General features: G+C 50.2%; 1 protein-coding gene across 7 annotated transcripts in view; it reads left to right on the top strand.

The window, feature by feature from the left end:
• The window catches only part of NPAS2 (neuronal PAS domain protein 2), a 180,721-nt gene extending 157,435 nt beyond the window's left edge, over window positions 1-23,286 (top strand). For 4 of the 7 annotated variants that reach the window (XM_022599109.3, XM_089922634.1, XM_089922635.1 and 1 more), the window contains 9 exons: window positions 1,594-1,735; window positions 2,257-2,357; window positions 5,027-5,116; window positions 10,210-10,356; window positions 15,887-16,084; window positions 17,945-18,120; window positions 18,399-18,491; window positions 20,993-21,158; window positions 23,030-23,286. In XM_022599109.3, the coding sequence (XP_022454817.1) occupies window positions 1,594-1,735; window positions 2,257-2,357; window positions 5,027-5,116; window positions 10,210-10,356; window positions 15,887-16,084; window positions 17,945-18,120; window positions 18,399-18,491; window positions 20,993-21,158; window positions 23,030-23,197 (1,281 nt within the window). In that variant the 3' untranslated portion in view covers window positions 23,198-23,286. The remainder of the gene's footprint in view (window positions 1-1,593; window positions 1,736-2,256; window positions 2,358-5,026; window positions 5,117-10,209; window positions 10,357-15,886; window positions 16,085-17,944; window positions 18,121-18,398; window positions 18,492-20,992; window positions 21,159-23,029) is intronic. The other 3 variants (XM_089922633.1, XM_089922637.1, XM_089922636.1) reach the window with 3 other exon arrangements.
• Window positions 23,287-25,690: the final 2,404 nt, after the last annotated feature.

Raw genomic sequence — 25,690 nt, 5'->3', positions numbered from 1 at the left:
GGCTACGTGGTGACGTGTTGTACGGTGATTCATCACCAGCACACGGATGAGACACCTCTGTCATCGCTTATGGATGTGTTACCCAGCTCTGTCCATTAATGCATCGTGTATCACGTCCAAGGGTGGAATTAAGCTGTTAATAGGCAGGTGTTAGGCACACCATACACCACAGCTGAAGATCGGGCCGAGTGTATATCGTCCAGTCGAAGTTGATTATTGAGGTTTCCGATCCTTTGGGCATATTAGAGCCCAACGGAACTTCTCATCAACCTGCACTTATGTACAAGCACACACATACAATCTCAGGCTGCCAGATTAAAGAAGCCCCTTTTAAAGGAAAAGCTCCAGGACCATGCTTTTCAAACTCTCAGCGGTAATGGACCATTTGGTTTTTTAATTTCAAACCTGTCACTGATGGACGCTTTTTAAAAACGCAAATTCCCCTGCTTGGATGGGATGTGTGGCTATGTCAAACGGCTATTAAAGCTTCTCAGCTCCAACTCTTACTTCCTGTACTTACTTCTCTGCTGACCAGGAGCATGCAATTCGCCAACGGCCATGGGCCAGGGACCCCACTCTGAGGGGTGTGATCTGGGGGAGACACTGACCAAGCAACAGGACCTCAAAATGAGCACATCCTGTGCTTCTGTTTTGCACAAAGGCCCGTAGGTCTCGTAGCAACCATTTCAGCCGTACTCGGGCACACGCAGTGTCCACCCTCACTGGAGCCACGACTCAAAGTACAGAGCAGCCATGTAGAGTCACAGAGATTTAAGAACTGAGACCAGGAGACATCAAGCAGCCCAGGAATCTCATCATCCTTCTGAGACCAGGTAGAAGCCTAGCCCAGGAGAGTAAGCATTATGTTTCTTCTTTAGCTTAAAAATCATTATAATCCCTGTTTTCTTAGGCTTATGACACCTACACCAATGCAGGATGGAAAGATGGTTCCTCAGGGTTGCAAAGTCACAGCTGCTTTCTCACCATTCTGTGCTCAAGGCAGAGGCATCCAGGGGGCCCAGCATCAGTTGGGATCCAGGGGTCAAGAATTGGAGACAACTGGCCCTTTGCCTTTTCTCCACTCGGGGGCCCTGAGGTTGCAGAGGAAGAGCAGTGGGGAGATAGTGTCCAGAAGCGTCCAAAGGCGTTCGTTTCATGGGAGTATTAATAATCCAGTACCACCAACAACCTTATTTCTAGACCCGGCCTTTCCACCTGCTTCTGGGGAAGCCATGATTCTGGGCGTGAGGTAGCAATTTTAAGGAAAAAACAAAATGCCAAATCCCTTACGAAAATCTAAACTATCAAGCTACAAGGCGAGAAAGTATAATAAACACTGCTTACAGGCTACCAGCCTCTCGAAGATGCGAGATTACATCTTCGTATAAATAGTCCACCCGAATGTGTTTGGAATTATCTCCAAACCGCTACAGTATTTCTCTCCATACCCTTCAAAGGCTCCTAAATATTTAGAGAACAACTGAAGTCACCTAATTCATTGCCGTGATCTCGATGCTGAAATGTGGAACTCTGTGTGCGTGCGTGCGTGTGTGCGTGTGTGTGTGTGTGTGTGTTTGTGTGTGTGTGTTTCAGCACAAGGGCTCCAGCCTGGAAGCTCAGCAGCACTTTAATGCACTCGACGTGGGCACCTCGGGCCTTAACACCAGCCACTCACCATCGGCGTCCTCAAGAAGTTCCCACAAATCCTCGCGCACGGCTGTGTCCGAACCCACCTGTGAGTGTGACACCGCGGAGGGAAGGGGTGGGCGCCTGTTCGGCTGGGGTGGTGGGGGGTATACAGAGAGTCCCATGAGGGACCCCCGAACTTGAGAAGCAGGGCAGTCCGTGGTCTGAAGCAGAAGTTGCCATTCGGTTGCCGTGCCTTCCCTTCTATCCCGCGGGTCTCTTCCCCCCGACCCCCACCCCGGCTCCACACTCTGGTTCCTCCACTGGCACACACAGCCGACATAAAGCAGGCGACGTGAAGACCCGGTGAGGTGTGTGATCAGGCAGCTGGCTGAACCATGTGGTGGACATAAAGCTCGTGGATGCTCTGCTGTCATCCACCTGCTCCCAGGTGATGCTGGAGGCGGGCAGAGCCTCCGTGGTTCTCAAAACCACCTCACTTCCGCTGGGCTTCCTTTATCAGATTCCAACCAGGCCCGTGTTGCATGCACACCGTGGTCACTGTTCCCCTCTTTTGGTAAGAAAGCTGTTAAGTGTGTGCAAGTCTGAAAGGTGATGTGTTTCTTGCAGCTACTCCAGGCAAGCTGAGGGCAGAGGCCGGCACCACGGCTTTGCCAAGATCGGCTCAAGAGCTCCCCGTGCTAGGGCTCAGCCAGGCAGCCACGATGCCGGTACGTGAGTGACCCCAAGCTTTTCACCCAGCCTGTGCTACGGCATCGCAGGGGCCTGCAGGGCCACAGGACCGTGTGCTGCATCTTCGCAGAGAACCAGCTGTACTTAGAGATTGCTGGTGGCAAGTGGGGGTGGGAAGTTAAGATGTTTAATTGGCAGCAAATTTGAAACATTTTTATTCCAAAATTAACATGGATATATATCCATAGAATTCAAAATCCAAAAGAGTTTTAAAGATAAAGTTCAAAACTTCAAATTTGGGGTTACACCCCCAGAGCCTCTGGGGGTACGTGATTAGGACCCTCCTATTTTAGATCCCATTTCACTCCAGTGCAAATGTCTGAGAAGCTTGATGTCAACAAGAAGGTTCCCCTGCATATATCAGGCAGTGTCCCTCATATATGCGAGGCTTCTCCAGAACATCAGGGAACGTGTGGCCTCCTAGAAAGCACGCTGGCTGGATGCAAAGTCACTGATGTACCTACCACACTCCCATTTCCATCACCATGGAACAAACCACATCAAACTCAGTGGCATAAAGCAACAGTCATGGGGCTTCCTTGGTGGCACAGTGGTTAAGAATCCGCCTGCCAGTGTAGGGGACACGGGTTCGAGCCCTGGTCTGGGAAGATCCCACGTGCCGCGGAGCAACTAAGCCCGTGCGCCACAACTACTGAGCGTGCGTTCTAGAGCCCATGAGCCACAACTACCGAGCCCGCGTGCCGCAACTACTGAAGCCTGTGTGCCTAGAGCCCGTGCTCCACAACAAGAGAAGCCACCGCAATGAGAAGCCCGCGCACCGCAAAGAAGACTAGCCCCCGCTCACTGCAACTAGAGAAAGCCCGCGCGCAGCAACAAAGACCCAACGCAGCCAAAAATAAATAAGTTTAAAAAACACGAAAAAAAAGAAAGAAAGCAACAGTCATTTTCCATGTTCATGGATTCTGGGTCAGGAATTCAGAAAAGGCACAGTGGGAGTGACTCCTCTTTGCCACCTGGTGTCGGAAGCCTCCCCGATCAGGGCTGGGAGGTCCACACCCCCGGTGTGTCTGCATCCCCGGCTGATGGCTGGGCCCAGCTCAGAGCATGCTCTATTGACTTGCTGGACCTCTCCATGCCATCCTCCCGGCATGCTCCTGGGTTCCAAGAGGAAATATCTGGAGAGGGACTTCCACGAGAGCCAGGCGGAAGTGCGTGGCTTTCTGTGACCTTGCCTTAAAAGTCCCACAAGGGCTTCCCTGGTGGCACAGTGGTTGAGAGTCCGCCTGCCGATGCAGGAGACACGGGTTGGTGCCCCGGTCCGGGAGGATCCCACATGCCGCGGAGCAGCTGGGCCCATGAGCCATGGCCGCTGAGCCTGCACGTCTGGAGCCTGTGCTCCGCAGCGGGAGAGGCCACAACAGTGAGAGGCCCGCGTACTGCAAAAGTCCCACAATGTCACCTCTGCCATCCCTCTCGGGCAAAGCAGTCCCAAGCTCACCCACAGAGAGGGACACAGACCTCGCTCTTAATGGGAAGGGTGTCCCCAGATTTTAGGGGCCACATCCACATAGTGGCCAAGTACTTCCCACTCATCCCTCGCTGACCTCTTTCAAGATGGGAGTGAAGTGTCCCCTTCCTTCTTGCTGTCCACCCTGCTGAAAAGCTTGGGCAACATGTTTCATTTTCAAGCAGAACATGACAAAGGCCTCTTTCTTTGTCCCCAGCCACCTTTTGATGAGCTTGTGAGCTATGATGGCCGCTCTTCTGATGTTGGCTGTCCATGCAACCCTCTCTGCCACTGTTGGTGACAGTTCTGTCCCAGCTGTGCAAGGGAACAAAGCTGGGGGAACCAGAGCCAGTCCCTGGGATTCTCACTCAAAACAGGTCTCCTGCTGCCTCTGCTTCTGATCTTGTTCTGGGGACAGCTTTCCTGCTTTTTGTAGTCCCCAGGGCCTGGGGCAGCTTTGGGATAACCTCAGAAGAAGCTTTTTACTTTTCTTTTTAAAGCTCTCAAGAGCCTCGTGAAGCTGACGGTTGCATTTCTTGTTTCTACACGTTGTCCCACCCCACCCCTGCTCCTCTGCCCACCTGAGCGATCAGGGCACAGAGGCTGGGACTCCGCTGACCTTGCAGGACTCTCTCCACCAGATTGCAGGCAGAGTCTGGCGAAACTGCAGCCACATTCACTGCCCGGGTGGGTCAGTGGGTAGAGCCGTGCAGGGCCCTGTCCATCTGCATTAGTGTTGAGCAGGAAGGCCAAGGTGTTGTCTTTCTGCTGGACAACACCGCTAAGAAAGTATTGATCTGGGAAAAGAGCGACCAAATCTGCCAAGAACGGAGCCTAGAAAAGGAGGCGAGGCAGGGTGGGGTGGAGATGCCCAGCTCCGGCCGGTGGCAGCAGCTCTGCAGAGCACACCGTGATGGAAGGCATCGGGCCCGAGTGCCCCCAGTGCCCCCCACCCTTCACCAACCGCGTGTCACCGCTGACTCCGTGCCCTGCAAGGGCAGCAACCTGCGACCCCCCCTTTCCCGGGGAACATATGCCTTCCAGAAGTAAGCCGTCCACTCTAGGGCAGAAGGGCCTCCTTGAGGCCAGAGAACCCAGCTGGCTGAGGGACAGCACCCGGCCCTTTCTGTAGCGGCCCAGAAGCTGCATTTGACAGCAAGGCCCCTCTCCTTTCCCCAGGCTCCCCTGCCCGCCCCGGCGTCCTGTGACATCACACAGCAGCTCCTGCCTCAGACCATCTTGCAAAGCCCACCTGCCCCCGTGACACAGGTGAGTCTGGGACTCAGGGCAGGGGAAACCCGGGGTGGCACTTCCCCGAGACAGGATGCTGGGGTCCTCTGGAGGGTGTGGGTGCACTGGTGCTGACCTACAGGCACCACACCAAGGCCCCCCAGATGGGACTGTTTCTCCCCACGTGCAGGTGGGGCGTGTGGAGCTGTGGACGCTGCCCCTCCCCCGGCCTCATCTCCATCCGTCCTCCCACTGATCTTCTCTGGCGTCTGTTTCTCAATCCTTTTAGCGATCTTTCTTCATCTCTCCGCCATTTTTCCGTGTTCCTCTCATTTTTCACGACTCCTAATTGGTCACGATATTTTAGAAAAGGTCTGAAGGAAGCCAAATGTTACAGGAAGACTTTGCAAGGGTTTAAAAGCTCTGAGTCCAGTATTATAAATACCACATTTTTAAAATAAGGATCAGGGCTTGGCTGAGTAATTCCTTCTATGTTGCGACAACATTCAGCGAGTTACTGTTTGGGTGAGTCAGGAAGTGAGTATGAAGGACGCAAAGATGCTTGTGGCGCAGCCCTCGCTTTTGGACTTGGAGTTCAAGGGCAAGATGGGCATATAAACAGAGAAACCGGGCTTCCCTGGTGGCGCAGTGGTTGAGAGTCCGCCTGCCGATGCAGGGGACACGGGTTTGTGCCCTGGTCCGGGAAGATCCCACCTGCCGCGGAGCAGCTGGGCCCGTGAGCCATGGCCGCTGAGCCTGCGCGTCCGGAGCCTGTGCTCCGCAACGGGAGAGGCCACAACAGTGAGAGGCCCGCGTACTGCAAAAAAAAAAAAAAACCAGAGAAACAGCCACGGCAGGGCATGTGTTTTTATAGAACCAGTAAGAAAATATTCTGTCTACGGAAGTCCAAGGGCAGTTGAGCTGACCGGTCAGACCTCTGATTTCCATTCCTTTATGAGATATTGAGCTCTGCCCCCTTTCTGGCCACAAGGGGGTCCCAGGGGGGCAGTTCACCAAGATGTGTCCCTGGCCACACACTTGCCAAAGTGTGGACGTCTGTCTTGGTGCAAATCCTTCACCACTGGTGAAAACTCTTTCAGAACATACATCCTTCCCACGAACAGGGGCCTCACATGTTTTCCTGGAATAAGAAAGACACATGCTGCTAGCACGTGCTCCTTGCCAGAGTTAGGCTTAAGTAAGGATATAAAACCTACCCAGCCAGAGTCGACTAATGCAAATGATCTATATTCATCCTCATTAGGAAAAAAAAGAAAAAGAAGAATTTTTTTTCTCTTCAAATTTCCAAGGCACATTTGGTATGAAATGAGTAACTTCTTCAGTCCAAAGGCCCATGAAATGAGAATTCCTTCATCTTGTGGGTCTTGCATTGTAATAAGTCATGGTGTGATAAAGGCCCCTTTGGAATTCTAGTTTTTCATATATTGATCTTCATTTTAATTAACAGTAACAGTTCTTAGTCTCTTAGGCAGGTTATACTTAATAATAACCATGTTTTTTTATTGGAGTATAATTGCTTTACAATGTTGCGTTAGTTTCTGCTGTACAGCAAAGCGAATCAGCTATATGTATCCATATATCCCCTCTTTTTGTGGATTTCCTTCCCATTTAAGTCACCGCAGAGCATTGAGTAGAGTTCCCCGTGCCATACAGTAGGTTCTCATTAGTACTCTATACATAGTACCAATATATGTGTATATTTGTCAATATATATGTGTATATATATATACACACACACACATATATATGTGTATATATGTCAATCCCCATCTCCCAATTCATCCCACACCCCCCTTCCCCCTTGGTTTCCATTCGTTTGTGCTCTATGTCTGTGTGTATTACTGCTTTGCAAGTAAGATCATCTATACCAATTTTTAGATTCACATATATGCATTAGTATATGATATTTGTCTTTCTGACTTACTTCACTCTGTATGACAGACTCTAGGTCCATCCACCTCACTACAAATAACTCAATTTCGTTTCTTTTTATGGCTAATATTCCATTGTATATACGTAGCACACCTTCTTTATCCATTCCTCTGTTGATGGACATTAAGGTTGCTTCCACGTCCTGGCTATTGTATATAGTGCTGCAATGACCAGTAACCGTATTCTTTAAGACGTTCTTGTGTGATGCTGGCCTTTCAAATCAGATAGTTCTCATACCTACTCACGTGAAATAACGAGATTCTACAATTTTCTCTCTTTCCCCTCACTGATGTTATCACTGTGGTACCCTATCGAGGGAAAGGGGAAAAAGAAAAATCCGCAATCTGGGAAACGGTTATCTGGCTAAGCGATGGTTTTGCTTCATAGTGAGTTGCTAATGTGTCTCTAAGTTAGGGGAGATCTCTTTATCAAAAAGGCCACAATCCAGAATATAACAAGAGACTCATGCTTGGGTGTCCTGGAACGCCTTGGGAAAATAAGAATAAATAAATAGAGTAACTAACACTCAAGCTCGGTGCTGCCACCTTGCCGACCACCGGCCCCCTCACTGTTTCCCTTGGGAGCCATCTACCCCTGGGTGTGGACGTCGTAGCCTGAACTGTCTCCAGACTTTGTAGAACCCAGCACAGATGCTTTTGTCTTTTGTTTTTTTAATTGAATACCTGATACAGCTTTTCTTTCTCAGTCAAATTCTCTTTCAAAATCCCAGCTGGTGCTTTTTTTTTTTTTTTGCGGTACGCGGGCCTCTCACTGTTGCGGCCTCTCCCATTGCGGAGCACAGGCTCCGGACACGCAGGCTCAGCGGCCATGGCTCACGGGCCCAGCCGCTCCGCGGCACGTGGGATCTTCCCAGACCGGGGCACGAACCCGTGTCCCCTGCATCGGCAGGCGGACTCTCAACCACTGCGCCACCAGGGAAGCCCCCCAGCTGGTGCTTTGATGAGTGAGATTCTGACTGAGACTTCTGTGATACAGTCTCTGGTGTAGGTATTTTTAAGCCCATGTTCAGCAGCAGGATTTTTCAGTGAAGTCTGAGGTCAAAGCCGCTCTGATTGGGGTGGAATTGGGGCGTGGGGAGCTGTCATTGGCAAAGTCTCTTGGCCTCTCCCACCTCCTGAGACTCTGGGTTCACACTGCGGCCACCCCCCACCTTGCTGTGGACCTGGAGCTACTCACAACCTCTCTGCGTGGCGTGGGCGTGTTGCAAGGAGGTACAGGGTCCTGCTTTGCTGGCCTGGCAAGGGTAGGTCTCCACAAGTCGTGGCACCTGCCACTATTATTCTTCCTGGTTCTTTTTCTTCTTATTCTGCTGCTCCAAAACTGCTGTCAGTGTGATTCCGTCCTCCGGTTTATCCTGCCTGTATTCTAACCTCTCCCAGGCTCCCTGCGTTTCCATGGATGGGAGGGCAAAGGGCAAAAGAAAAGAGACAATCTCTGGAGGTGTTTGCAAAAGACAACGGGCAAGAAACAGACTCAGGAGGTTGTTGGAGATAGAGATTGAGGGAATGCAGATTAAGTCACTGTAAAAAAAAAAAAAAAAAAAAAAAGGGGGGGGGTGGTGGCGGGGGACAAAATAAAGAACAGAAGCCCCAGCGCAACAAACTCACTCTCCTCAATAAGCAGGAGTCACCGACAGCCCCAGATTGCCCAGAGCAGGGCGGGCAGCCCAGGGAGCCTCAGCTTCACCTCCCATCTCATGACCTCCCCCCTCCACATTTCCTGCAAGGAAAGAACCTTGTGTCAAGGCAGACAGGTGACACAGGGCAGAGATCACCTGGGAAATCTTCCTAAAGCCAGCCTCCATCCCAGGAAGGAGTCACGAGGCAGGAGGAAGGGGACTCTTGGGCTCTTGCACACAGCAGACGTCAGTGCTCGTGCACAGTCACCTCCACCAGCGGTACCCCCGGGGTGCGCAGAAGGCGATTGTACTGTTTGTCTCCTTAGCTCTTTTTCACACAGATTTCCAAGAAGTGCAGGGGCAGCCTGCAAGTGAGCCTGGGGAAGTGAGGGAGGGCGATGAGGCTTCCATGGCCCCAGGAGAGTTTAGAGTACCATCAAATCCAAGCTTGGGAATTCCCTGGCCGTCCAGTGGTTGGGGCTCTATGCTTCCACTGCAGTGGGGCACAGGTTCAAGCCCTGGTCAGGGAACTAGGATCCCGCAAACTCCAAGCTTGTTTGTGAATTGTTCCAGAAGAGCCCTGCTCTCCAGCATCAGTTGTAGGATAATGATAGGATCCAAAATTGCACGTGAAGCTGTCACATGCAAATCGTCATGCCCTAGACGAGAGATAAAAGGGAAGGGGGCTCTCTGATGCCTTGCTTTTCTTTTTTTTGAGATATAGTTGCTGAACAATATTGTATAAGTTACAGGTGTACAACACAGTGATTCACAATTTTTAAAGGTTACACTCTATTTATAGTTATTATAAAATATTGGCTATATTGCCTTTGCTGTACAATATATCGTTGTAGCTTATTTTATTTTATACTATGATAGCTTATACCACTTAATCCTCTACTCCTGTCTTGCCCCTCCCCTCCTCCCTCTCCCCACTGGTAACCACTAGTTTGTTCCCTGTATCTGAGTCTGTTGCCTTTTTGCTGTAATCACTAGTTTGTTTCATTTTTTAGGTTGCACATATAAATGATCTCATACAGTATTTGTCTTTCTCTGACTCTAATACTGACTTACTTCACTTAGCATAATGCCCTCCAAGTCCATCCATGATGTTGCACATTCTCATGCCCTGCTTTCGACATTCCTCTCCAAAACCATGTGTCCGTCTAACCGAATTTAGAATATGAGTTTGTAAGCACTGCACTGCTTACAAAATCATGTCCCGATTCTGTGGCCCTCCCAGACTCCAGTGCAATAAATGAGACCTGCAGGTTCCCATGGGCCTAAGAAAAGCTCACGGGGGGTTGGGGGTGGGGTGGGCAGGGGGCCCTGGGCCACCCAGCCCTCAGCCAGAACCCCTGCTCCCTGGTGAGCTCCTCAGGTGGGTCACTCATTGCAGCAGTGGGTCAGGGATGCTGCAAAGGGTGGGTAAAGGACCAGAAGTGAAAGTGTGCAGGGCCGCTCAGATCAGCAGCAACATCTGTCTGCAAGGCTGAAATAACTCTTTCATCGGGTTCTGTGTTTTGACCCCGCCTTCAAGTTTTCAGCACAGCTCAGCATGTTCCAGACCATCAAAGACCAGCTGGAGCAGAGGACGAGGATCCTGCAAGCCAACATCCGGTGGCAGCAGGAAGAGCTCCACAAGATCCAGGAGCAGCTCTGCCTGGTCCAGGACTCCAGCGTCCAGGTGATGCCCCTTCCTGGGCCGGTGGTGCGCTGAGCTCTGTCCTCCCCCCCCGCTCTGTGATGTGTCCTCATCCACCCTTGGCAGGGGCAGGCAGGACTTCCTCCAAAGTCCTCTGTGCTGCCTTACTGAGCTCTGCCTCCTAAACAAATTGAAACCTCCACCAATGAAGTGCGAGGAATGAACCCCACCTCCTCCATCCCCAGCTCCAGGCCAAACCTGAAATTCACATGACATCCTCTTCACTCACTCCTCACTCTGAAAGTGCATCACATGCACTTTCTTTCACGTGTTTGGTGGTTGCTCGCCCTGCCCTGACTCTGGCCTCCCTCCTATGGGGTTTTAAACTCCCAGCACATGGTTAACTACTTTCTGAACACCCAGCACAGGCTGCCGACAGAGAGATGGAAGCAGGTCTGCTCTTCCCTCTCATCCAAAGCATGAATGCAGGGAGATATGGGAAATGATCTGTGCTGTGCACCCTGCACCCTGCGGGGAGCGGCAAAGGAGCTGGGAGCTGGAGGCCAGCACCCTGGCACCCCCGGGCCACCCCACGGCAGCATAGCGATTGGGGCATCATTCTGCATGCTCTGACAACAGCTGCTTTTAACTGTGACCCCACCCCCACCCCCAGGTGTCACATCTTTGAAGCCTTTCGAGAGATTCTTTCTGGAGGAAAAACTTTATATATTGGATCTCTTTCAAGGATTAATTATTTTCACTTAAATTAGTCCAGGACTATTTTTCTTCCCAAGTGCATGCCCTTGGTTGTAAATGTAGCCAACCTTGGAGTCTGCCCTGAGAGAGGTAAGCATTGGCAGCCACTTGGAGAGACAGAAGGAAGAAGAAGACACCCCTGGGGGAAACGGCTGGAGCACTGGCCCTGCTGCCCCCTGCCCCAGCATCCACACGGCCCTGCGTGTGGACACAATAACACCCCAACGGGCGCAGCCCTGAACGGAGGTGAACGCAGTATAGTGCAGAGGTGTTAGGCGGCCTGGAGACGCCTACAGCCGGCCATCCTGCCTCCCTGGGCCCCCACAGGTGCTCCCGGCGGGCTCTCCAGAAGCTCAGGGTCCCCAAGCAGCCTTCTCTGTCCAGCAGGGCCCCTCCCCTCCCCAAGGCAGGGGAGCCCAGTCAGGTGCGCTTGCGCAGAGCCCTGGGCACCAAGCCCCGCCCACAGCCCTGCTCCCGGCCCACAGCACTTCACTCCACCCACCTCCTCAGCGACTCCCCCAAACTGCCTAGGGACAAGACTGCAGCACTTAGGTGAAAACGCATGGAGTCATCAAGGTGTCAGTCCCTTTTTACTTATTCGTTCCCAGCAGTCTTATTTTCTCACTGATCCAGGATCCGATGGCTAGAACTCCTGACTCCAGTTACTTGAATGGAATTTTTACACTAACAGGGAGGGGGCCTTGAGCTAGAAGCTGCTAAAAGCAAAGTAGGCGGATAAACAGCCGCCTCACAGCCCGGACTTTTCTGTTTTCAACTTTAAAGCTGAACTCTTAAATAACCGGGACACAAGGCTATCTCTTTCACTCTTTGACATGAAGGGTTATTGCTTTTCTTTGTCCTGATGGTGCATTTTGTTGACCCCCAACGTCTAGCACCTGAGCTTTGTAAGGGATGACGTGGAAACCAAGCCTCCTGCGTGTACCTCTCCTGGTTTCTTCCCTGTGACCTTATCTTTGCAGTGGAATTTTCCAATGAACTTGGAAATCCACAGATAGTCAAACCAGAGAACGACTCCTCAAGGACTCTTTCTTCATGTATTTTTGCAAGTCTAAGGATTTAAAGAAATACGTTCTGAAATGTTTAGCCAAAATGTAACGTTTAAAAAAAAAATACGTGAGTCAAGCATAAAGGATAAGCAAGTAAAAGTTACTCCACTCCTCCCCCCGAGAAAAGTGGGGGGATAGATTAAATAAGAGCAAAACGTTGATAATTGCTGAAGCCTAGTGATGCTACATGGGACTTCATTATACAATATCTATTTTCTGTACTTCTGAAATGTTTCGTAATAATAAGTATTTGTAAAGCTAAGCATATAAGAACAATGACAAACCATATGTGAGTGTAGGATTGGTTTGTTCTGGAAAATGAGAAGTATTTTTTTCCTCAAATGACTTTTTCCACTTGAATTAGGGAACAGTTTTTCTCGTGCTTTCTATAAAACTGACCCCAGAGCCTAGTTAAGAAGCCATCTTCTTAAGCTATAAATTCTCCTTTATTGTCGCTAAAGCAGAGGCAGGAATGTGTACCCAGTAGCAATCCCCCTTGCGCCTCCCCATCCCCCAAGTCCTTTATCCCAAGTTCAGCGGACTTTCGTACCTAGTCCATTGGCTCGGAGCTTTCATTGAGACTATACTATGTGTGCCTGAGATGCTTGCTAAGTATGATTTTTTTTCCAGAAAAGATTGGGTTATGAGGGAGAGGTTCTCAGGGTGTTGTGTTTGCACCTAGATGGCGTCATGAAGGGCGCTACATAGATTGCTGTTCTGTTGAAAAGTTGTCACCCCTTGCGTCCGTGGGAGGCCGCTTCTTAATTTATTTTTGAGAGAGCATTCGCGCCCTCTACTGGCGGTTGAAAGAAATACCGAGAAAGACAACCTGTGACAATGGTCTTTGGTTCTTTAGTCCATCCTTCCACCTTTCCTTCCATCCCTCTATTCATTCACCATCCATCCATCCATCCATCCATCCACACACCCATACACCCACACACACCCCCACGCCTCCATCCTTCCATCCATCCACCCATCTGGCAGACACCCAGTATGTACCAGGCCCTTGATTAGGTACTGGGGGGATACAGAGACACACAGGACAGGGTTTCTGCCCTCAGAGAGCATACATCAGTGGGACAGAGTAGCAGACCAAGCGATCTCTGCCATAACGCAAGCATAAACAGTTTCCCTTCTTTGAGCAAAAGCTTAATCTATTTGTTGATTCATTTATTTGCTCTGTTCATTCCTCAGATAGTTTTTATATGCCCAGAGAGGCAAAGGAGCTCCTTTTCTATTTTAGTGTTATTGTTATTAGCTAACGTTTATTGAGCACTTAGTACTATGCCTCAGCATAAATCCCATTTAATCTTTATGAGGTATGTGCTGTTAATGTCACTGTTGTATTAGTGAGGAAACTAACAGTGACTTTGAAAAGTTTTGAAGAGGGCCCAAGGTCATACCACTAGTACATAGTGGGGTTGGAATTTGAACTAAAGTCTGTCCGATTTAAGCTAGATTATACTGCCTGTCATGCATAAAGGTTGCATTTATTTGAACTCTAATTAGACGGTAAATTGTATCCCACCAGAAAAATGCATGTTATTTAGTTTGAATATTGGGTTTTTGCTGAAGTGTAAATTACCCTGTGTGCTCTAAACAAGCCAGGTCGCTGAGATTGCGTAAAGCACTAATCCTAAAGGTTTGGGTGTTGAATCTGAGAGGATGAAGACCCAGAACATTCTTCTTCACTTCTAAAGTGACAAAGAGCCCTCATTCAAAACTGCAGGCTTTTCTGGTGGGGGTGGGGTATGAAGGAAAGTAGGGAGACCTGGTGGTGTGGCAGGAAGGGCACTAGATGGGAACCTCGCTCGGGTCTCTGGGAGATGACTTGACACCCCCTACGGAGCGGGTGCTTGAACTAAGTGTCTGCCTGGCGTGATTTCACATCTGTTGTTCCAAAACCCCTCTGTCACTCAGGAAATGTCGGCATGTCAGTTCCATACTGGGTATGAGGTTATGCTACACTGAGTACAGGAATCGGGGTTGAAGGAGAGAGCCTTAGCCGTCAAAGCTAAGGGCCTAAAATGGAGTGCAACACTGCTTGTCAAGAATCTGATACAGACAAAGCGAGAGAGTGGCATGGACATATATACACTACCAAACGTAAGGTAGATAGCTCGTGGGAAGCAGCCGCATAGCACAGGTAGATCAGCTGGGTGCTTTGTGACCACCTAGAGGGGTGGGATAGGGAGAGTGGGAGGGAGATGCAAGAGGGAAGAGATATGGAGATATATGTATATGTACAGCTGATTCACTTTGTAATGAAGCAGAAACTAGCACACCATTGTAAAGCAATTACACTCCAATAAAGATGTAAAAAAAAAAAAAAAGATCTGATACAGATAATACCAGTTTTTAATGCCCAAGAGGAGCTTTTGTTAAAAGAGCTAGCTACAGGTCTTAGGTTTAAATTATTACTGAAATTACTGAAGTTGTTTTTCTTAAGCCTTTAGCGTCAATTCACAGATTATATTTTATTTCCAAATCTACTGATTTGGCTGAAAATAGCAATGCTTTTACTTGTGTTTGTTCACGTTCAATCAGTTTATAAATTTAACAAATGGTAAATAGTCAACATTCTCTACCAAAGCCATTAACTTCCAAATTTAATATATCTGAACCTTTCAAACATTTCGTGTACCTAACAAGGCAGACTTATAAACCTAAGAAGTAAAATCTTTCTGGGCACTTAAGGAATTCTTTTAAATTGAATACACCAAACTTATAAACGAGGTGGATCGAGGTTCTCAGAACCACTTAAACACTCTTTATAAACTTCATCAAATTCTCTTAAAACTTTCCCATTAAAACAACCAGGCTGCTATACTGGAGCCTATTGAATGTCTGAGACATCTTAGGTAACGTATAGAGATTAGCATGGTGATTGTAAAACGTGTTCTTTTTTTTTTTTTTTTTTTGCGGTACGCGGGCCTCTCACTGCTGTGGCCTCTCCCGTTGCGGAGCACAGGCTCCGGACGCACAGGCTCAGCGGCCATGGCTCACGGGCCCAGCCGCTCCGCGGCATGTGGGATCTTCCCGGACCGGGGCACGAAGCCGTGTCCCCTGCATCGGCAGGCGGGCTCTCAACCACTGCGCCACCAGGGAAGCCCCAAAACGTATTCTTAAACATCATTTTAAAGTACATGGACTTGATGTTATGTCACCCTTTGGATTTATTTGCTTTCCTGGGAATGCAGAGGCAACTAATTAACCAGAGCAGATCTGCCCGCTCAGCTGGAAGCTGGGGTGGAAGATGCTAATCGCAGGATGGGTACAGACCATGGTCACGGTCAGAGGTTCAAGACCAGGCACAGGTCCTACTGCCAGGACGATGCGCCCCACACCACTGGTCAGCCAACCCTCTGCCACTGTGATTGCATCATTCCCTCCATTCACAAGATGCTATTCCTTCTAATAAGAAATGGATAAGCCAGCCCAGACTAAACAAGCATATCAAATGACATATCTGGGTCTCAGCATCTTTCACACTGTTAGAACCCCAGTCGCTCAACTGGAACCTTCTTGAGGGCAGGGTCAGCATCCGTCTGACCCACTTCCCCTCTCCGGGCCGTGCACTCTTCTGGTGGCATCGCAGGCACTCAGTCCAGTGGGTGAACCTCCCCAGGCAGGCCAGAGAAAGCGAGAAAGCTGCCATCTTGCCAGGGACAGGCCATACAAAGAAGGTGCAGGCCTGTGAAGGCACTGTGATCCCAGCCTAAAAAGCATTTTGCTTCTGCTTCCAGATGTTTCTGCAGCAGCCAGACGTATCCCTGAGCTTCAGCAGTGCCCAGCGGCCCGGGGCTCAGCAGCAGCTCCAGCAGAGATCGGGCCCAGGCCCCCAGCCCCAGCTCGTGGCCAGCCCTCAGCTTCTGGGGCAGGTGGCCTCTGCCCAGGTCACAAGCCAGCACCTGCTCAGAGACTCGAGTGTGATATCAACCCAGGTAAACATGCTCGTCTCCAGACTCAGTCCTTGCCACCAGCAGGCCAGGAACCTGCCTCCCCTGTGACCGGAGCTGGATGATGATGGGGGGGGGTTTGTTTTCTTTATTTTGTCACTTTGAAGCCCCAAGTTCCATTTGTTTTCTTTATTTTGTCACTTTGAAGCCCCAAGTTCCATTGGTTTCCTTCTCTGTTTTATCAGTATATTCAAATACCTTAAAGGTATCACGCAGGGAATTCCCTGGCAGTCCAGTGGTTAGTACTCCACGCTTTCGCGCTTTCACTGCCGAGGGTGCAGGTTCGATCCCTGGTCGGGGAACTAAGATCCCGCAAGCCGTGCGGTGCAGGGGGAATAAATAAATAAATAAAAGGAACAACTTTATTAGGGAAAAAAAGAAAAGAAAAGAAAAGAGGGATCATGCAGCTGAAACTTTCAGCTCTGATCCTGAGCTGGGCTGGAGGTGGTTATAGCCATCCCAGACATGCACGCTGAAAGCAACATGTCCCCACATGCATGTCCTTGGTGCCCATCACCGACTGCTGGTTTTAGCCATTATCAGTGTGAGAGCACAGTTATCCACTTCTGTTCGTCATCCCTTTCCCCAGGGCCACCAAGCTTCTCCCGGTCCCCCAGATTCCCTGTTGAGCCCCATCCTCACAGCCATTACCACTTACTACAAGCCCCCAGTGACCTTGCAGTCTGACAGGGTCACCCATCAGTCAATGGCACTGAATCCAATGGAATTGAGAAGTTCTGAGCCCTCGTTTCCAGATGATCACAGCTTGGAAGGCGGGATACAGCCTCTCCTGAAGCCTCTTATATTCACATGGATTCAGTGACATCTGCTGGGCTCCCAGGGGAACAAAGATAAATGAGAGCTGTCCTTGACCCCAAGGAGTTTCTAGTCTAGCAGGAGTTCTGGGACATAAACATTGATGTACAATAAAATATGGAGAAGTCTATGTATAAGAGAGTGTCTCCATCTTCACCCAGATTTAAGGGTTTTACTTTAAAATGCAGCCTTTTGGTTCTAAAGGTTAACAGGAAAATTAATGGATGAGACTAGCCAAGAACATTCTGGAGAAGAAAAAAACTGAGGTAGGATTTACACCACGTTCCAAGATTTTGTAAAGGCTCTGAGAATATGGCGGTACCATCATATTAATGGTGTCAGTGAAACAGAGTGGAAAGCCCAAAAAGCAAAAGCACATGCAAGCTCATTCCCTCATTCATTTACAATTTCACTCAACAAATGCGTGCCAGGCACTAAGTCCTGAGCACTGAGGGGCGGCAGTGAACAAAAGAGAAAAGGAAAAAAATCTCTGATCCAAGTGGGGAGAGAGAAACAAACAAGTGACAATTAACAGTGTGACAATTAGTGATGTGAGACGGCTGGGGAAGGTGGGCGAGGGGCTGGAGGTTCACTGAGAAGGTAATATGCGAGCGAAGAACTGAGCCTGTGAGAGAAGGAGGCATACTGGTACCAAGAAGAAGAGCATTCCACGTAGAGGAAGTGCAAAGGCCCTGGGGCAGGGGTGGGCCTGGTGATTTAGAGAGTCAGCAAGGAGATCCATGAGTCGGGAGTGGAATCTATGAAGCAGAAGGTAGTTCCTAGTTCCGTTCAATGCACGTTGGTTGCTTGTCTGCCGCAAGCCCGGCACTGTCCTTGCCCCAGAGGATTTAAAGAATCCTTGAGATGCTTACAGTCCAACGGGAAAGACAAGTTCACAACAGCTCAGTCAATACTCATTGGGTCCTAAGCGAGTGCAAAGGCCAAAGTGGGTAAAAGACAGAGGTTCTGGGGAGGTGATACCTGAGTTGACTTGAAGGTTTACCTTTCTCACGGCAATGGCTGCTCCAGGGTCCAAAGCCACTGAGAAGCCCGCAGGTGATGCAGGGGAACAGCCTGACGCCCCAGTTCAGCAGCACCTCTGCTGTGCTCCCGCCGGCTCTGAGCCTGACCACGCCTGCTTCCGCCTCCCAGGAGGCCAGCCAGGGCCAGCCCAGCCCGGACTTCAGCCACGATCGGCAGCTCAGGTGCGGACACTGTCCTTGTTGGAAAGATAACTGAGACGTAGTTTTATACCGTTCGTTTCTGGTCTCAGCTCAGGGAGCGGCAGGACAGGGTGAGGGTCTTGATGGCCAGAGGAGGTGACCTGCTGCCTCAAGGATCCTCTGAGGACGGAGCAGGCCCAGTGGGGATCCGGGTCAGCCAGAAAGGGCGCAGGCAGGCTGGGCAGGCGCTGGGTCAGCCGGTGGGCCTGCAGCGTGGGCGCTGATCGAAGCTGCCCGTTTCTCTCCTCCTCTGCTCGAAGGCTGTTGCTGAGTCAGCCCATCCAGCCCATGATGCCCGGGCCCTGCGACGCGAGGCGGCCCTCAGAGGTCGGCAGGCCTGGACGGCAAGTCAGGTAGGTGGCCCGGGGGCGGAGGGAGGAAGAGCCGCCCCGAGCGGTCTCAGGCTGCCAGGGTTTCACCTGCCTGGACCAGCTGCACCCCTTGTGAGTCTGGCACTACAGGCAGGGTCCAGGTGTGCCAACACCCTTCGAAAGGACTCTTCTCGGCTATTCTTTCTCCATTCCCCATGGCGGGAGAGAAAACTGTGTCGGCATCCCATGCCGAGAACAGGACCCAAAGGAAACTATTAGTTATACGTCAAGTTCGTCACCACCTTCCGATCTTTGCAGGTCTAAGTGGTAACATCCCAGGTAAATGGAGCCTTCCCCGCCTTCCCGAGGGCACTCCCGCAGCCCCAGCTGACCTGCAGGTGCTGGCGAATTCCACGGGCACACCCAGCTCGCCTGCTCTGTGGTTCTGGTGCCATGCTGGGGACTGGAACCCCCTGCAGATGTGGGACTCTCCTGCCCTCCCAGACACGCACGCTTCTCTCTCTCTCTTCTCCCCCGGGCTCTTTGCTTGCAACCCTCGGGACCCGAAGAAGCAGCTTTGCTTGGCCGTTGAATTATTAGGGACAGAGGTTACTGAAGACAGAGGGAATACTTGAAAAGCTACTGGAAAATAGTTTCTAGCCCTTGGAGATGAAGCAGACACCATTGTCCTATACAACACTGGTTTAATTTGTGTCAGAAGTTCACGGGGACAGTGCTGGCTGATGACGCCCGTGCGGGGGCCTTGCAGCCATCCCCTCCGCTTCCTTCCTCCTGTGTCCTCCTTCAGCCAGTAATAATAGTAACATCGGATGGTTACTGCGTCTTCTGAGGGTTGGGGCCTGTACCTACATCCGAGAAAACCCTATGATGGTAGAGGCGGGCAGGGGCTGGGCACTGCGGGGAAACCACCTTCAGATTCTCTGACGATGCTCTCAATCAGGCAGGGGGTGCGGGGAATGTTGGGTTTGGTTTCTGGTCTCTCCGAGTGATCCAAGTCAGTGGAAACAAAAACGTCGCTGTCCAGAGATGCCTAAAATGCAGTGAACTAGGCAAAACTGGAAATTCTTTCCTCTGGGAACTCTAGAGGAAAGCTGCCATTTTCGGTCAACCCAATTATTTATACTGTCCCCACCTTCCCCACCTTCTCTTCCAGACATGACCTAACACTCCATCTTCTAGGGCGTGTCAGGGTCTGCCTGCCACACACAGAGGCCCCTTCAGGGGAATTTTGGAATCCCCAATGCCTGTTACTAAATGACCCATACAGAGATAGAACATTTCTAAAAATATAATGCTAAATGGGCTTCTCTGAAGTGTCTTTAAATGTCTGTTCTTGGTCTGGGCCCCTCCAGAGCATTCCCAAACAGCCTTCCCCTTGTCATTGGACCGTTTTCATTAACTGCTCTTTCTTTAAAAAAAAAAAAAAAGATGTATATTCTTCATAACATGAAATTGACCATTTTATCTGTTTTCGAGTGTACAGGTCAGTGGCATTAAGTACACGCACATTGTTGTACAACCGCTGTGCGTCCTCAGAACGTTTTCATCATCTCAGACTGAAACTCTGTCCCCATTAAACCCTAATTCCCTACTTGCTCTTGCCCCAGCGCCTGGCAACCGCCCTTCTGCCTTCTGTCTCTATGAATTTGTCTCCTCTAGGTACCTCATCTAAGTGGAATCGTACAGTATTTGTATTTTGTGATGGGTTTATTTCAGTATAATGTCCTCGAGGCTCACCCATGTCGTAGCATGTGACAGAACTTCCTTCCTTTCTAAGGCTGAATAATAGTCCCACTGTCTGTATAGACCACGTTTTGTTTATCCGTCATCCATCGACAGACACTTGGGTTGCTTCCACTTTTTGGTTATTGTAAAAAATGCTGCTATGATCATGCATGTACAAATACCTGTTTTAGTCCCTACTTTCACTTTTGGGGGGCATATACCCAGAAGTGGAATTGCTGGATCAGATGGTAATGCTAAGTTTAACTTTTTGAGGAGACTTCGTACTGTTTTGCACAGCAGCTGTACCATTTTACACTCCCACCAACAGTGCAAAAGGGTTCCAGTTTCTCCACATCCTTGCCAACACTGTTATGTTCTGGTTTTTCTCCTAATAGCATTTTAATGGGTGTGAGGTGGTGTCTCATTGTGGTTTTGATTTCCATTTCCCTAATGACGAATGGTATTGAACATCTCTTCACGTGCTTATTGGCCATTTGTAGCTTTTCTTTACAGCGATGTCTGTTCAAGCCCTTTGCCCATTTTTTAATCAGGTTGTTTGCATTTGTTGTGATGGCTGAGTTGTAGGAATTGTATTTATAGCTTGGATGTCAATCTCTTATTAGATATATGATTTGCAAAGGATTTTCCAGCAGCCTTTTCCCTGCATGGATAGAGTGACGCACACAGGTCTTTGTGAAGAAGTGCAGTCTGTCTCTTTTTCCTCTTGTTGCCCGTGTTCTTGGTGTCATGTCAATAGCTTTTTTTTTTAAAGGTCTTTCTTACGTGTCACCAAACAGGTATCCACAGAGCCAGGCCGCGTGTCCAAACCCAGATGTGCACACCACCACCAGCAGCGCCTCGACCCCTGTCCTGTTGATGGGGCTCCACCCCCACTTCCCCACCTCCCAGCCGTCGCCCCTGAAGCCCGCGCAGACCCAGCAGCAGCCTCCGTGCTTCCTGCAGGTGGGGCCGGGCTGCACCTGGGCGGGGGAGACAGGGCCGAGCCCCCAGCCCAGGCCTGACAGGCCCTCCCTCCCGGGCTTTCAGTAGGGCTCTGGTCCTCAGTATCAAAATAAGCCCCAGACAGATTTATAGTTGAATCTTCATAGTTTCTAAAGTTTATAATGCTCAAAGTTGGTAAAGTCTATGTATATACAGTGTGAGAAATTTAGAAGCAGCTCTTATGCCTCATGTGGTTATGTGCTAAAAAGGTCCGTTTTTTTTAAAGTAATTTTTATGGTGTCTGGAGTTTTTAGAGCAAAGATCAGACACTGATCGCTATGTTTGTTGGACGTGTTAGTGTGTTTACATTGCAGAGTCTCATACAAATATAAAATTAAATCATGTTTAAAGATTCATCAAACTTCCTTTAAATGAATGAGATGACGTTGCATGGAGTTGGGGCTGTCCAGGAAAATGGGGGGCATGTTTCCTTGTGGTCACTTCTTACTTCCAGCAAGTGCCACGTACACTGGAAGGAAGGAGGGGGAGAGCAAGTGGCTGGGGCTTCAGATGGGACAGAAGTGTCTGCTGGGGCTCTGGCCTTCCCTCCCGCACCTGCCCGGGTGCCCCTTCCTGCCCCAGCCCGACCCTGTCATGTGGGGCCTCCTCCCCGGCCTCCAGCCCCTAACCGCACCCCACCCCCGGCTTGGGCCCCTTCAAAGCCAGAGGGGGCTGAGCAAGGTGACTGCGGTGCGGTCCTTGAGGTCTAGAATGTAATTGAATTCCAGAGCTGCTCAACTGTGGTATAGTGTTCAAATCTCCCTGACTTCAGGCCTAGTGGGAGTCAACTCAAGACGGCAGCTTCGCCTGTCCCGTCAGCCCGCAGGACCCCCGAGGGATCTGGGCTGGGAAATGATGGGCTGTGAGAAGGCAGGGAGCGTCTGTCTGGGGGCGAGTTAGAGGCCGCCCATATATTCCTTCATCGGGAGTGACAGACGTGTTGGCAGGGCTCAGGGTACAAAGGGCGCTCAGGGGCCTTGAGCGCAGGGGGACAGGGGACATCGCAGAGGGCGCCCAGGCCTGGGTCTGTGTGGGTGGAGCGCTGTGGCTAGGTGGCCTGGCGGTCCAGCGGTTACGACTCCGCGCTGCCACTGCCCGGGGCACAGGTTCAGCCCCTGCTCGGGGACTAAGATCCCCGCGTGACATGCTGCCGGCTTGGCCAAAAAAAGGGGGGTGGGTGCGGGGAGAGGCCCTGGTGGAGAAGGGACGGGGGCGGGGGGATGCTTCAAGTGGGGGACGGCTGAGTGGGGGCGGAGGGGACCGTGTTCCAGCAGCCATGCCCAGGCGGCTTGGGAAGCAGGGCAGACTGGATTGCTTGGCGGAGGAGATTTCATGGATGGGGACCGTGGGAGACGAGATGGAAGGACCCAGAGTTAACGTTTGACCAGTTGAAGGTTCTGAGACACAAATTAGGATGCTTCCTGGTGGGTGCCGGCCAGTGATAGTATCTGGAAGTAGTTCTGGAATCAGGGGCCACCGGTGGAAAGTAGGCAGACGGCACGCAGGCTCGGATGCTGCCCCATCCATTATGTGTGTGTGGTCTCAGGTTCCAACATCCCAAAACCCACAGGCGACGTGGAGCACGTGCTCAGGAAACCGTTCCCCGGCAGCCTAGGCCCGGCCGCTGGGCCAGGAGGAACCCCTAGCGCTGGCAGAGAGCTGGGCTTCAGAATTCGCACCCTTCTGGCAGAGCCTCAGCTTCCTCTCTCCCAGCCTGGCGCTCCCCCAGGCCCCGGCCGGGAGGAGGGTCTTTATTCTGACCACATCACCGCCCCAGCCGTTCAGGGGAGGAGTCCCTGAAGCGCAGAAAGAGCCATTTCCTTTCTTTCCAGGTGCAGGCACCAACCTCTTTGCACAGTGACCAGCAGGACTCGCTCCGCCTCTCCACCTACTCGCAGCAGCCAGGGACCCTGGGCTACCCTCCTCCCGCACCCTCGCGCCCTCCCCGAAGGCTCAGCAGCCTGTCTGAGTCCTCAGGCCTCCAGCAGCTACCCCGGTAGTGCCCTGGCGCCTCAGTTGGGTCACATCAGCTTTAACCAATGGACGGTCGAGGGGGGGATGGCCAGGGAGTTGGGGAGAAGAGTCTAAAGGACACCCTGGCTTTCGTGCGCACCGCATCCGTTTCAGAGCTCCTGAATGGTGACAACGTCTGAGCACAGCGGCCGGCCCGTGGAAGTGGGCAGGGACACTGGCCGTGTTTCCCTGTCCCTGCACTTTACGGCCACAGTCTACAGCCATACCTGGAAGGGACCGCGGTCCCCACGGGAGTGCATCACTTAGTTCACCTTAGTGACGGCTCATCTCGCTGCATCCTGCCCCCGCCCCTGGAGCGCGCCGGTCACTCCCACCGCTGCCGCCCGTGCGCACGTGCTCATTGGCCTGCGCTCTCTTGACTCTCTTTCCTCTGCGTTGGAGAAGCACCGGGTCAGGGATTTGTTGAAGAGAGAGAATAAAGAGATGATTTTTTTCGTTATTTCTAGATGATTGCTTCTGTTTTAATTTGCACAGCTGCACAAGGAGATAACTTAGGCACCTTCCTTTCTTAAAAATACTGTCTCCTCTCATGACTTCATTTGGAGACCCCAGTAACAAAAACAGCCCCCCAATCAGATGGCAAAGCTGGTGGTCAGTCACCAGGCTGCAGCACCACACCCTCCGGCCTGACCCTAATGGAATAAGGCTTTTCACCCCACACCGTTCCGGTGGGGTTTGGTTTGGATTGGTTTGGTTTGGGGTGTTTTATTTGCCCCCGAATATAACACTGGACTGTTTCCTGTTTACTTTGGCGATTACAACCACGAAGGCGGACTCAAAGCAAAGCACAATCTCGTAGCTGACGTTCTGGAATTCTCGTTGAGGACTTGAGGACTGGGAAGGTCTTACCAGCCAGACAGACGGGTCCGTGGAGCGGCAGGTCCCCAGGAAGCCCCATCACGTGCTGGCCCTTGGAATGAGAATGCTGCATCTTTCTACATATCTTTCCTGATAAGACCGAGGATTGGATTTTCCTTTTCAAAATGCACTTTGCTTTTTTTGTATGTTTTGTTATGTTGAGATGTTTCTAAAGAAAAGATTTTATGTAATTATAAGATGATGTGTAGTGAATTGTACAGCTGTTGTAATAAGGACCTATTTCTATATAAAATAAAATTGTATGGATTATGTGTAAATTATTTTGTATCTGAGACACCAGTTCCTTTCCCAAATATAAGAGGATAAAAGTTTTCTTGTGTATTTCTGTGAGTGGACATTTTGTAATAAATTAACAAATTTGTATGATTTCCTTTGGAGGCAGTTTCTGTCCCTTTTTCTAGATGCACGCATCTTTTCATCAATAAACTTTTTTTTTTTATTTCAAGATGTTTTTAAGGATAATCAAAGATACGGAAAAGGCGGGAGCCAGCAACAAGTAAGCCGGGTGATGACCTTAGGATTTTTGACTTCAACATGCGCTTCAGCCTGTCGGGACCCTGATCTTCATTTGAGAGATTGTGCCAGAAGAAAACAACAGTTCACTGTAGAAATGACAGCAAAGCAAAGTGACAAAACCAGAAAAAGTTCCTGGAAACATCTCCACCTTAGAGACACAGGTAATCCACGGAGATGGCCAAGCTGTCATCCACCAAAGCAGGCATAGCCCATAGTTAAACTCACCTGGGCTGGAGTTGCATGGGCTCTGCCTGCTAGCACTTGCGCAGGGTTTGTGTGTCTGTGTGGGAGATGTGTGCCCACGTCATGTGGACGGGGGAGATACAGCAATAGCAGACAATCCCCCCCATCCCCGTGAGGCTTCAGCACGCTGGAGTGAGGGTGCCCTGGCACACCGTGATTGAGAATCACTGACATGGCCATGCTCAGCAGAGCCCTTTCTGCAAGCATTGGCCCAAGAGAACTGAGTTCCTTTCCTTGCTCCATCACTGGAGTTCTGTGCTTCTACCTGCTTCCCTGCAAGATAGGGGAAACTCCTCTCCGTTCTCTGGCCAGGATCAGTTTTCAGTGGCATCAGAGTCTGCCAGGTAAGTACATCAAAAGGAGTTTTATTATTCACACAACTGCAATATTCCTGAAAACAGGTAAGTCTAAATATTTTGCATGTATTAGGATCATTTACTCTTTAAAACCCTCATTTTAAAACAAAAAGTCTCTGTGACACTGGATTACCTATTTTGTAATTTAACTGTTTTGTAAATTCAAAGGTTTACAGATCTGATTTTTCTGTAAAAGAATTTGTATTTTAATTGGCTGTCAGAATCTGCACTTCTAAGTAGAACAACTTTTTTAATGGAAACAGCATATTTGTTTTCCTAGGATTTTCTAGCTGGAAGCCATTAGAAAAGGGTGGAGTATGTCACGCTACTAATTTAATTTAGTATTGCTTAAACCTTACACATGTTCAGAGTCTGGATAAACTCAGAAAACTCTTATTGGGTAATAATTCTTTAAACCCACATAACATCAGGGGAAGTTTAATCCCTTAGCTTTTGATTCATTTA

The sequence above is a fragment of the Delphinapterus leucas genome, chromosome 13 (assembly GCF_059928025.1).
Source record: "Delphinapterus leucas isolate spDelLeu-1000000601 "Yukka" chromosome 13, BTC_Dleu_Yukka2, whole genome shotgun sequence".
NCBI classification, from domain to species: Eukaryota; Metazoa; Chordata; class Mammalia; order Artiodactyla; family Monodontidae; genus Delphinapterus; species Delphinapterus leucas.
This window is presented reverse-complemented; position numbering and strand designations above follow the sequence as displayed.